This window comes from Leptosomus discolor, chromosome 2 (genome assembly GCF_034619465.1).
Source record: "Leptosomus discolor isolate bLepDis1 chromosome 2, bLepDis1.hap2, whole genome shotgun sequence".
Taxonomy (NCBI): domain Eukaryota; kingdom Metazoa; phylum Chordata; class Aves; order Leptosomiformes; family Leptosomidae; genus Leptosomus; species Leptosomus discolor.
This window is the reverse complement of record NC_141392.1, coordinates 123,631,178-123,643,318: the sequence shown is the minus strand read 5'-3', so window position 1 is coordinate 123,643,318 and position 12,141 is coordinate 123,631,178. Positions and strand designations below refer to the sequence as shown.

At 41.2% G+C, this 12,141-nt stretch overlaps 1 protein-coding gene across 1 annotated transcript in view; it reads left to right on the top strand.

Annotated features, from left to right (window-relative positions):
• The window catches only part of PKHD1 (PKHD1 ciliary IPT domain containing fibrocystin/polyductin), a 265,896-nt gene that overhangs the window by 112,642 nt on the left and 141,113 nt on the right, over positions 1 to 12,141 (top strand). Inside the window, exons 37-41 of the mRNA XM_086461672.1 lie at positions 1,924 to 2,131; positions 3,084 to 3,241; positions 4,850 to 5,044; positions 6,087 to 6,212; positions 9,038 to 9,171. Coding sequence (XP_086317798.1) covers positions 1,924 to 2,131; positions 3,084 to 3,241; positions 4,850 to 5,044; positions 6,087 to 6,212; positions 9,038 to 9,171 — 821 coding nt within the window. The remainder of the gene's footprint in view (positions 1 to 1,923; positions 2,132 to 3,083; positions 3,242 to 4,849; positions 5,045 to 6,086; positions 6,213 to 9,037; positions 9,172 to 12,141) is intronic.

Below are 12,141 nucleotides of genomic sequence, written 5' to 3'. Positions count from 1 at the left end.
GTGGCCTAGTTGAAACAGATCCGTAGAGCAAAAGCTGTAGGTGCTGAAGATGCAGGGTCCGCACTGTATGTGTTTTCAGGGCTACTACAGAGTCATCCTAGTCTGATTCCGTTGGCATCTAAAGTGGATTATGTGTCCTACTGGATTAAAGCATCTGCATTAGTTTCATCTGAAGGAAATCAATTTGATGCACTCTGAAACAGTTACGTGATACGAACTGAAGCACATTAAGTGAAGGATGTCTGGGAGATTTTCTTAGCTGTAAGTTGAGAAATTTCAATTCTGATTTAAAAAAAAAAGAAAAGATAATAACTGAGAAGTATTTCAGGTAGCTTTAGATGCCCATCGCCTCATTGACACACAGAGCAGGTGCTCAAGAATTCTTCAGGATGACAGAGTATGAAGACTTGATTCCTCCTTTTCTCATTCTGCTGTGAATTCATTGACTTGGAGATGCTACTCCTTATTTCTGTCTTCACTAAGGAAAGAATTCAGACATTAGAGTATGAGCAACAGAAAGTGAAACAGAAAATGGAGAGAGAGAAGCTTGCTTAAGATAATTTGAAAATGATATATTGCATGCAACCCCTACCCTCAGTGATTTCTGGTGTTATTACTTTTCTATAGTACAGCCAGGGAGGACAGTAACTTGCTGTGGGCTAAAGGTAAATTATGATCTATTGCAAAGGAGGGAAGGAAAAATATACCAAAGGTGGGCATGTGAAGCACATACTCTCTCCTGGTGGTGTTCAGTTTGTTGGATCTCATTGGACTGATCTGTTCCAAAGCCTGCTACGGAAAAAGAAATGTCAAGAGTTAAAGCAAACTACATGAAGTGAAGAAGGGAGGGTGAAAAGGCAAGATGTTTCATTTCTGGGGCTTGTTGCACCCAGACTTGGTAATATGTCCACTGAGGAGGAGGGGATTTGGAAATCTGCAGTTGCAACCTTGCTATTGCCTTCCAGTGGTGGCCTAAGGTAGTGATGCAGGGGGCTCTTCGTCTTGCAGTCGTGCTGACCAGCGTATTCACTTTGCTTGCCAAACCTGTAACCCATCCCCATCCCCAGGCATGTTATGTGACCTTCACATCAGCTGAACCTCAAAGTTGAAAATATGCTTTCAGGTCTAGCCAGGGTAAGGCCCCATTAAGAATATGTTTCAGCACCATTTTCTGAGAAACAAGTTGTATGAAAAAAAAATCACCAAAGTTACAACATTTAAAGTACTATGTGATGTTATTTCTGCTTTTGGATGCAAAAGGCTGAAGAAAATTCTTTTAATTTGGAGTGGTTTTGCTGCTTAACCCAAGATTTCAAAAAATGTCCCCTCATTTTGAATCCTCCACAGTTTCAAGATGACCTCGTGTTCCCAGCTGAGTACTCTGTAGTCACTCTTAAAAGTTTTTGAAACAAGCGATATTTGTCTTACAAGTAATACAAGTTACTTGTGGGCTTAGAATCACTGCATGGTTTTTTTGGAGACTTGACTGGGGAATCTGGTAATTCAAATTGCTTTTCGTGCTCAGGGAAGGCTGATGGTCCCTGAAGAAAGTGCTTTTCTCCATTGACTATAAAGGGTGCTTAGGAAGAGGGTGTTTCTCGTATAGGTAAGTCAGTTTGGGAGGATGAAACTGAACGTCAACTCCCACTGTCAGTTGAGCAAATTTCTTTCTGGCATGTTTTTTTGGGACCAATAAAGACAAACGATATGAAATGAAGATGTGGTTTGGAAAACGATGCTTTTCTGACCCAAGCAGATGTGCACAAATCATCTTTTGTAGGCTCTCTCCTACACATAATCAAACAGAAATGAATGACCATGAGATGGCCCAAGCGAGGCAGTGTTTTCTAAGCAAGTTGCTCCTCTTTTTTTGTGTCGCTTGACCCGCTTTTTTTTTAAAAAAATTGGTTTACTTTTTTTCAGGCTGGATGCCCAAAGTAACTTTCACACACTTGAACTCATCAGCTCATGCTAACGACACACGATTACTGCTCCAGGAACCTGTTGACTGGCAACCTGGTGATGAAATTGTGGTGGGAAGATCAGGCATTGGAGATGCACAGCAGCAAGAAGAAATGGCTGTTATTCAGTCTGTGAGCAACACAGAGCTATACCTTAGATCACCACTCAGGTATCTGTTCAAGGGCCAAGGGGATTTCTATAGCACGGAGCTAAATCAGGGGTAAATTTGGTCAAGGTGAGGATTTGCAGCTTCCTGTGGGACATAATAACTATATAAATCCGTTTAACAAAAGTGCTTTGGTTCCTTGCTCCCCCTAAAGCTAGTGGACGTTCAATCCTGAATGTTTCTGACTATGTTTAAATTCTGTATCATAACCATGAACTCAGAAAACCTTTGAAGCAGAAAACACTGATGGCCAGTACAGTCCAGTGGTCTCAGCATAGGGTTGACAAAGAGTTTTCCTGCACAGTTAATTTCTTGAGCAAGTGCATTTTTTTCACAAAAAGGTCTGACTTCTTTAAAAAAAAAAAAAAAAAAAAGTCCTCTCTTCTTGACTGATTTACTTATGATTAACAACACAAACTGAATTACTTCAGTTTGGAAATACTGCTTCTGTGTTTTCAGCAAGCATTTTGCTCTCTCTGTCTTCTGTGCATGGAGATCTTGGACAAACTGTACTCCTTATCATCATCACCTGGAGCCCCCAGTGCTGAAACATGTTAGCTGTTTGGGAGGCACCCCAACTCCAATGCCCAGGAATATTAATGGTATCATTTTCAGAAATATTTGCAGCTTGAGGAAGAAAGTACTGATGGTTTTCAGCAAATATGTTCTAGGAAGATGAAGGAAATTCAAAGACTGAAATACTTTGGTGTAAGCATATGTAATCTAAGGAAAATTTGTGAGCTTGAGAGACAAAAAGATGAAAACAAACATCAGCCAAGGAGAAATACATCTAGCCCATATTTGCAGACACATTGGATATGCCACTGTCCATGGTGAGAGAAGGGCTGAACCCAGCTCTGAATTTGGGCAGTTGGAGTCATAAGCTTAGGGTAAACATAATTCTTGCCTTCTAGCAGGTGCAAATGCTTTTGTGCCTTTTTGTGTCTTTCCTTAGGTACTCGCACAGTGTCGGAGAGGGATGGGTGAATGGCCAAAGCCTGCCTTTGAGTGCTGTGGTGGCACTGATTAGCAGAAGGGTGGTTGTTCAAGGAAATGTCACGATGGAGAGGATGTCACACCTCAGACAGTGTGCAAAAGCAGGTGTTACAAGAGGTGAGGAGGCCTTTTCTCACAGAAATGTACTGAAGAGCAAAATTGCTCCATAAAAATATCCCATTGTGGTATCACTGTGTATTAGAAATCTTTCTTAATAGGGTAACTTTGAGACATACTAGTGCCAGGAAAGGGAGTTTATCTTTCCAAACATTGTTTGACATTGAAGTGTGAAGTCTTGGGATCTGAACCACATTTTATTGAACTGCATTTTATTGTAATATCTCCAATGTATTATTTTCACATTGTTGTTTCAAGCCATCTTGGGAAAGACCCTTTGGTTTTGCCTGAGCCTAAGGGTGTAGAAAAGAAAGTATCTTCTGAAAACATGTTTCAGTGTACATAATATATTAAATTTTTAATTGTGTTTACTATTCAGTCACTTTAAGAAGAAGGAAAAACAAAACAGCCCAATGCTGTTTGTACTCTTTAGTGTAAAATATTGAGATGTTGTTTAGTGTTTAGGGATATCAAGAAAAAAAACAGGTGATGATTTCTTGTAGCGTATAGTAATGCTGGTGAAACAATGCTAGGTACCTTAGTTCTCCTTTAGTTTTACCTGTATGAAACACCATGAAACTTGACAGGTGGCTTCCTGATTTACACCAGCTGAGGAGGAAGAAGAATCAGATGCAGAGATTATAATTTTAAGAGAGTTAGGTTATCTGGAAACCCAGTTGTAATGTTTCCTTTAAAAATAAAAAGCCTTGGGCTTTCAGACTGTGACACAAGACTTCATTTGATATCCAGCAGCCAACTGCTTAAATTACTCACAGATTTATAGTCCATTTTCTGTGGAACCCATAAATATAGTCTCTGAAATGTGCTAACTGTTTAAGGTTTTTATTTGAGTTAAAGCATAGGAGGATTTCTCAGAGGAGTCGTCAGAAGATGAGTGGGCAGTGTTTTTTGTAGTTAATTTACCTTCTTTAGAAGAAAAAGGAGCATTACTGAGCATAAGCAGGCAGTGCTGGAATTTGCAGTCTCCTCTGCACCTCCACTGAACAAGCCTAAGTTGCACATTCATAGCCTGAATCCCCTCATACTAAAATATCCTAAGCATAGACTCATGGAAGGATGCTTTTCAGGAATGTCGATTCCTTCCCCAGCCCTGCGATTTAATTCTTTGTCTTCAGACCATGGGCAGTAACAGTGCCTCACCTATCTGAAGGGACAGTGGGGAGAGCAGGAGTTTTAAACAAATTTTGAAATGTTCTCATTTCAGTTTCGTTCAGTACATCCGTGCCCAATCCCCTTTTCAAGAACCTCACCCAAAGTAAATCAATGTCAAATCCATCTTCCCTATGCATGGGACTATTTAAATTTGAACACAAGGATCTTTCCAAGGCATAAAACTACCAGAGCTTCCTGCTGTTTTTAGTATATGTTCCTCTAAAAATGTCCAGACTCTTAGAGAAGGAACTGTGAGAGTATTCGAGGGAGTATCAAATATTCTTGCCTGTGGCTATGTGTCTTTGGGCCCACGTTTAAGATTCCTGCTGGAGACAGAGTCTCGCTGAGTCAATGTGGTGTCTCTCGTGATGTTGCTTGGGGTACTCTGCACGTCTGATGGTCATCATGGAGAATTAACACTGAGTTGTATTCTAGGTGGCTCCAGCTGTCTGTACCAGCGAAGCGAGAGGCAGCTGGGGTCCCGGGACCTGGGGGCTATCGTGGTTGTGGAGGCCTTCCAGGGAGAGGCGAGTTGGCTCCAGATAGAGGGGGTCCAGTTTCGCCACATGGGCCAAGCGTTTCAGCAGCACCGCAGTGCCCTGACTGTTGCTGGCAACACGCAGATGGCAGGTGAGGTGGTTACACTGGCGATGGGCTGTAATGGTCTCAAATGCCCACCTTTTTCTGCCCCAAGTTGGGGCAGATGTCCTCAAAAGCCTGTTCAGCTCTCAAATCGGTTGACAAACTGGATTCATAAATGTGAGAAAACCTCACCTGTAGTCAAAGCCCAAGTGAAACTTGGTGGAGTGCTTTAACCTGCTTTACTTTCTTTGCCTCTCTGGACAGCTTATTCTTAAAATATCTCATTTTTATGTCACACCTCTGAGTTGGCTTGCTACTTCTAGCTCTGGGAATGAAAGCACTAATATACTGTGAGGAAACGCAGAGGTGGCTCAGGGCTGTGTGGTAACATAGGCCAAAATGTAATTCTATCACCTGAAAGTTAAAGAACAAAGTAAGTTCTTTTGACTTTGTCACTGGTAAGTGTGAAGTTTTTCTCTGTGGAAGTGGCAACGAGAAGCCTAAAGACTGGTGGTGATGGGAGTAAGTTAGGTGGGCTCGAATAATGTTTTAAGGGTACTGGGTGGCATGTTCTCCTCCAGCCAAGCCACACTTACACCTTCCCTATGCCATCTTCATCACGAGTGAGATTCTAGATTTCCTGGTGGAAGATGGCTGGACTAGCCATGATGCTGGAGTACAGTGGGCAGGTCACCATGCCTGGCTAGACAAGGTGTACCTGCTGTCCTCACTGCTCTTCTGAAACATTCCTCCTCTCCTTCAATCCCATTTCAATCATCCAGCTCATGACATACTTTACTCTTAAGATCCCACTCTATGCTTTCACTGGATCTCTTCCTCCTCCCTGACTATAGTGGATCCCTTCCATCAACCCATTTCTGCCCACAGGACCCCTCTTCTCTACTGTGCCCGTCTCAGCAATGCCTGCCTGTTGGCAAAGATCTGCCAGGTGAGTAAGGTGGGCAGCTGCAACTGAGGAGTCTCGTGGGAGCCAAAATGGTGAATTGCACAACAAGAAAGGCTGAGGAGCTAATACAAAACTCTCCCAACCTTAAAGCTGCAGTGTGCTTTTTTGCTCATTTTTTTCCAGACTCCTATATACGTGGCTGTTGTGTTTTGGACTCCTTTGGCCAAGGACTCCGTCTGACCGGGATCTCAAACCTTAGTGTGGACAGTAATATTTTCTACAACATTTCAGGCCATGGGCTTCTACTGGGTAAGTGAAACAGGAAAATACCTATCCTACATGTGGTAATTATCATCTGCATGAAAATATCTTTGGAAGAAAGAATGGCAGATCCTTAACTGCACCCTAAGAACTTTAACCACATCTTCTGTATTTACCGGTAAAATCGAATCAGGAATAAAGCTCCCACGATTCCACATACAACAATAGCAGCTGTTTCCATTTGACCATACACCGTCTGTTTCTTCAGGTCAGTCTTCACTTGATCTAGATTCTTTTTTTTTTTTTTTTTTTTTCAGTGTGTAGGTGGAAGGAGAGTGTTTTTAGGGGATTCATTTATCTGTCTTCGGAAAAGCACCATTATGCAATATTTAAGACCCCAGTTCAGCGAGGCATTTAAGAACATACTTACCTTTAACTTGAGTCATTTGACATGGAAGATAATGGAGTGAAAGCATATGTTAAAAGTTAAGCAGAGGATTTAGCACTTAAATAAATTGGAGCTTGGAGCAACAAAAATGTTAAACAACAAAATATTTCTCCTAACTAACCATCAGGAGACTGACTTGCAGCATCTTCTGCTGGGATCTCATGTTGCCTGAATACCTAAAGTTATAGCTCGATTTTTGTTTTCCATCAGAGATGGGATAAAAATGACCAATTTTAAGATAAACAGAGTGGATGAAAAAGCCTTCAGTCTTGATCCTGCAGTTCCGCACACACAGCGAGTCCCTATGCTAGGTCCTATATATAAACATAATGAGAAGTGATAGATTGCGATTCAAACAGAGGAGACTATAAAACCAGAGTGATTGCACACATCTTGCAGATGAAGAGAGCTGGCTGAGAGTGATGCAACGACTTGCCCGAGGTGATGCACAGAGCCTTTGTGGCCATGGGGAAGCGGAACAAGATCTCCAGCCTGCCAGCGTGCCTTGGCTCGCTCGTGCTAGGACATGTGTCTGGGTTAAAGGACTCTGGGCTGAGCTGAACGTTTCCATTGAAGTTTCAGCCTGAATACGCCTTATCCCCAAGATGTCTTTAATGGCTTCACAGTCAGCAGCTCCAGAGGGGCTGATGGATGAATTTATACATCCTGTTGTTGCCTGTTAAGGAATATTTATTATGTCTGGCTATTTGCAGCTCCAGAATTGGACTCCCTCAGTGATTTCATCCAAACCTCTTATTTTCAGGGGGTTTGCAAGACAGTCATAAAAAGTCGCTCTGGGCTTAAAATTAATTGACACACCAGGTCTCAGCTTGGAAGCCAAGACCTTTTATGCCACCTCGACAACCTATGTGGCTATCAAAAGGACTGCTTTAGGATCCTGTTCATGCTCTGGTAGTGGCATTGTTTGTAGTAAATGCAGCCTGCAAAGGAAATATCTCCTAAACGGATCTTATTCCAAAAATGAAGAAAAGCTCAAAAGACTGGGAATAAGTCTAAAAATAATTACTGCCGTCCCCCAAAACAACTCACATAGGTTTTCCTGTCAAGTGGATTACATTTGGGGTAGTGATGACTGGGGAAGGGTTCTGTATTTGGAATAGAACTTGGGCAGGTATAGTTGAAGATAATAATTTATGTTTGATCAACAAAACTAAATAGATTTAATTTGTTCCTGATGCACTGGAACAGGCTGCCCAGGGAGGCTGTGGAGTCTCCTTCCCTGGAGATATTCAAAACCCACGTGGACACAATCCAGTGCAACCTGCTTTAGGTGAACCTGCTTTGGCAGGGGGTTGGATTAGATGATCTCCAGAGGTGCCTTCCAGCCTCTGCCATTCCGTGATTCTGTGATATGAGCCAAACAGAGATGATCCACTTTGTATCCTGCTTCCAAAACAGAGTGGGGAGATACATGGTGATGTGTCCTTAATTGGACTTGACCTGTATGCAACTGTCCACTTTTTGCCATTGGGTAACACATTTCTTTATCATGTACTTTAAAAGAATATTTCTTTTTTTCCCCTTCCTTCTTCAATACTGTTACTAGTTCTGGGGCACCCCACGACTCTGAGTTGTGTAATCAATTTTTAGATAGATTTTTCCTTTTTCTTTTCACACTTCATTGCTTACGGGGGCAAAACCCCCAGTTTTGTGCAGGATTGCACCAGAAGTTAAGTCTTATTTAGAAATTTTCTCACACATAAGTAGGGCAGGGGATGGAGACATGGGAGATAGATACAACTTCGAATTCTAGTACTGCCAGAAGTGTACCTGTGTGTGCATAGGTGAGCCACTTCCCCGCTCTGAATCTTTCTTTTTCCAACTGTAAATGTGTTTTATAATACTCCCTTTATTTATTTGCTCCATAACTCTGTGATACAGTCTGTCTGGTGTTATATTCATATATAACTCTCAGTATAGGACCTTGTGCATATTGAATTGTGGATCATGGTCTCTATTGCCTCTTTGTAGAATATGTATTGTAGCACTTCTTTCCCTGATTGTGTTTATCTCATTAGAGTCTAAGCTCTTTGTGGCAGAAACTGGTGTTTATCATATTTACAATGTTGGTCAGATCTTACTTGTGCCCTCCTGATATTTCTGTAGCACACAGCCTTTTGTTTTCCATGCTGCACACCACTGTGTTGAGCAGTCATGGCAGCCTTTGACCATCTCACAGACGTCTTCTGCTGTGTGCTAAGCACAGGTTTCTAAATGCTTTTCAAACAATGATTTACCCAGGGACATTTAGCAGGGAAAGCTAATTCGCAGGCAGGCCATGCCAGCAAAAAGCAGGCAGCGCAAAACCCAGCAACTTCTCTGAATTGTATAACAGAGGGTTTCCAGCTGTATGTACATTTCTATTTCTTTTTTAATTCTTTTTTTTTTTTTTTTTTAAATAAAGAAGAGGGACTGGAAGAGGGGAACAGAGTCAGTAACAACGTAGTGATTGGCCTTTCTGGAACAGATGGTTTATCCAACATTGAGACACTGTCACCAGCAGGGATCTACATCAGGGCTCCTGCCAACCACATCAAGGTAAGAAGTTCAGGTATAAAAAGTAACACTTCCTTTCTAATCAAAGATATCAGAAAGATGTGGAGCTTCATTTTTCTGGGAGATCATACACAACGTTTCCTTCTCGGATGAGCTGTCAGAAACTGTGTTTGTGATGGGGTACTAAAGCAAGTGTACAGTACAAAATTAATTCTATTCATGGGCAAATTTATTACTGAAAATTTTACTGTGCTTGAGTGGAACGAAATATTGCAGTGAGATCCTTCGTCCTGGGATACTTTATAAAGTTATCTTATTTTCTAATACTCACGGATTCATAAAAACTGGAAAAAAAGTTTAGGCTCAGCTTCTCTAGAATTTTTTCCTGTTTCTGCCATTATATATTAAAAAAATCTCAGTTTTAATGGACTGATGACAAACACACTAAAATCCAGCAATATCAAAAGCACCTCTATCTGAATTTAAAACGGCAACATACGTACAGTCCAAGATTTGCATTCCAGGGCGAAAAGGAGAATGTGTTCCCTATCCTATGAAAATGACATTGATTTTAAAAGAAACGAAGCTTCTCTATTCTAAATAGTGATAAAACATAGAACTCTTAAAAAGCTAACAGACTAGCAGCCCTCACATCAAAAAGTTGAGCTCAGTAAAAATCTTTTTATTCACTAATTCTCTGATGCTTTCTTTTAGCTCATACTTTTTTCGTCTTATTCAAGTCACTTACATTTCAGAATAAAGAGTCACTTTTAAGTGTTTCATGTAAAAAAAAAATATGATTTTCAGTGATTTCAAACCATTTTTCCTCCCCAACTATTTTGTCTGGAGTTTCGTTGAAACTGACCTTTTTTACCACAGTTGAACTTAACTGAAGTTGCGACAAATGCACATTTTCATTTAACGAAAATATATCCTAACCTGTTCTGTTGCTAACTCACAAAAACCAAACCAATTATTAGCTGTATGTGAAGACCTAATTGCCCCCTTGGCTTCTGTTCCAAGAGGAAAGAATTGCACTTGAAGTTGAAGGCGAGAAGGAGACCAACACATTTCCTATGCTAGTATGAAAACAACAGTACTTAGGAAGAAGGAGAGGACTTTTCTGCAGTTCCCTCAAGGGCATTTTTATCATTTTTAAAACCATCAAATGTGGTTAAAAAATACAACAACTAGGCAGAATCACATGAATTTCGGCTCTACTAGACACAGAGTTTTGTACTGTCATGCACTGACTTAGCCTGGAGCTGTTTGCTCGATCACCAGTGGCTCAGCTTTTGAAGAGGTTTGCTGCAATTATCCCTACAGGTACGTGTGAACTGACTGTGGGTGGTTTTCAGCACATTTGTTTAGCGCTCCCTGTTCACGTGTCTTCATAGGCACACCCAAAACTGCGTCGGTGGCTGTGTACCCGAACAGCAGGGTTAAGTCTGCTCTCTAGAGACGTGCTACTCAAGGCAGAAAAGCAGACGGCCCTTGAAGGGTTGCTGATAAACCTCATTGTCGGCAGTCTCTTGGAGTGGGCTACTTGAGGCATTGCAGCCGCAAAAGGAAAATATGAAGAGCTTCCCTAGACTAAAATTGTTATTAGCTGCACTTACTGTTCTACAGTACCAAGCAGTGCTCACCAGAAGACATGAAAGGACAGGGTTACTAAGAGAAAAAGTCACACTTCTTCAAAGCAAAACATCTGAGTCTTGTGGACTTTTTCTTAGTACAATAATAACCACTAAATGCAAAGGATGATGGTCCAGCACCAGCATCTTGACATTACAGAGTTTCAGCACCCTTTGTCTGATCAAATGGCTCAAGAACTGGATATTACTTTTTAGGTATTTATAATCTTAATTTAATAGGGAGGTTTAAAAAATGTAAAGGGAAAAACTCACCTTCCCATTGCCTGGTTTCCAGGCCACGACATGGAATAGAAATTTCCTTTTCTAGATTTCAATGTTAGGTGCTTGTCGGGTTTTATGTTTGTTTGTTTTGTGTTTTCAGGTTGCCATCTTTCAGTTACTGGTTTTAAACTTACAGGCTGTGATCTTTCAGGCAAGGATTACAACTAAGATAGACAGAGAGCTCTAGGTCCATGCCATGTTGCGTCTTCTGTGCATGATGGGTTAAGCTTTCCGCAGTGAGTCCTGCAATAATATTTTCATAACTGCCCAATTTACTTGGAAGCCTAAATTTGCCTTGGTAACTGAAGAGCTTAAATTTCCTTGAAAATCAGTGGTCTCCTAAACGGTGTTGAAATTGGGACACAGCAGTCACTCAAACCTGAGACTACAAAGACATTCAGAGACCCAATTCCCACTGGTTTCCTTTTGACTTAAGCCCTTAAGTGCATTCGTGAATCAGGGTGTCAGATAAAATTTTATACTCATACAGTACAAGGGCAAAATGATTATTACAAGGTTATGTTTGTTGGTTTTTTTAAACAAAGTATGGAAGCCCTAGTTGTTGCTTTTTAGCGTCATAAGACAATTTCATTAGCAGGCTGGTTTCTTGCCTTTTAAATGCTATCAGCATGAGGAACTGAAGATGCCCCTTTTTGATACTGGCTCCTTTGTCACTGAAGTGCATGCCCTATGTCCCCGGTTTTATTTTTGTGCACAGGAGAAAAAAAAAACACTATTTTTTTATCTTCTTCTCTTTGTTCTCTTGGGTCCAGTGGATCTTGAAGTTTTTGTAGTAACTTCCCATTCATAAACAGTCAATGCCCTTAAATCCCAGAGCCAGCATGCAGTGCTCATGCATAACAACATACAAACTGGGTTCAAGAAATTCAACAAGCATCCTCCCTTTCCTTTCTTGCCATGGTGTTGAGGACTGGGAAACAACTTAAATGAATTAATGGGGTGGAGATCAGCCTGTGTTTCCATGTCAGAGGAGTGACCGAAGGTCCTGCTGTTGATAAATGAATTTGTTACCCAAAATCACCCAACCCAGCCATTCTCCACAGTACCAAAAAGGTGAGCCTGTATCTGCTTGGCA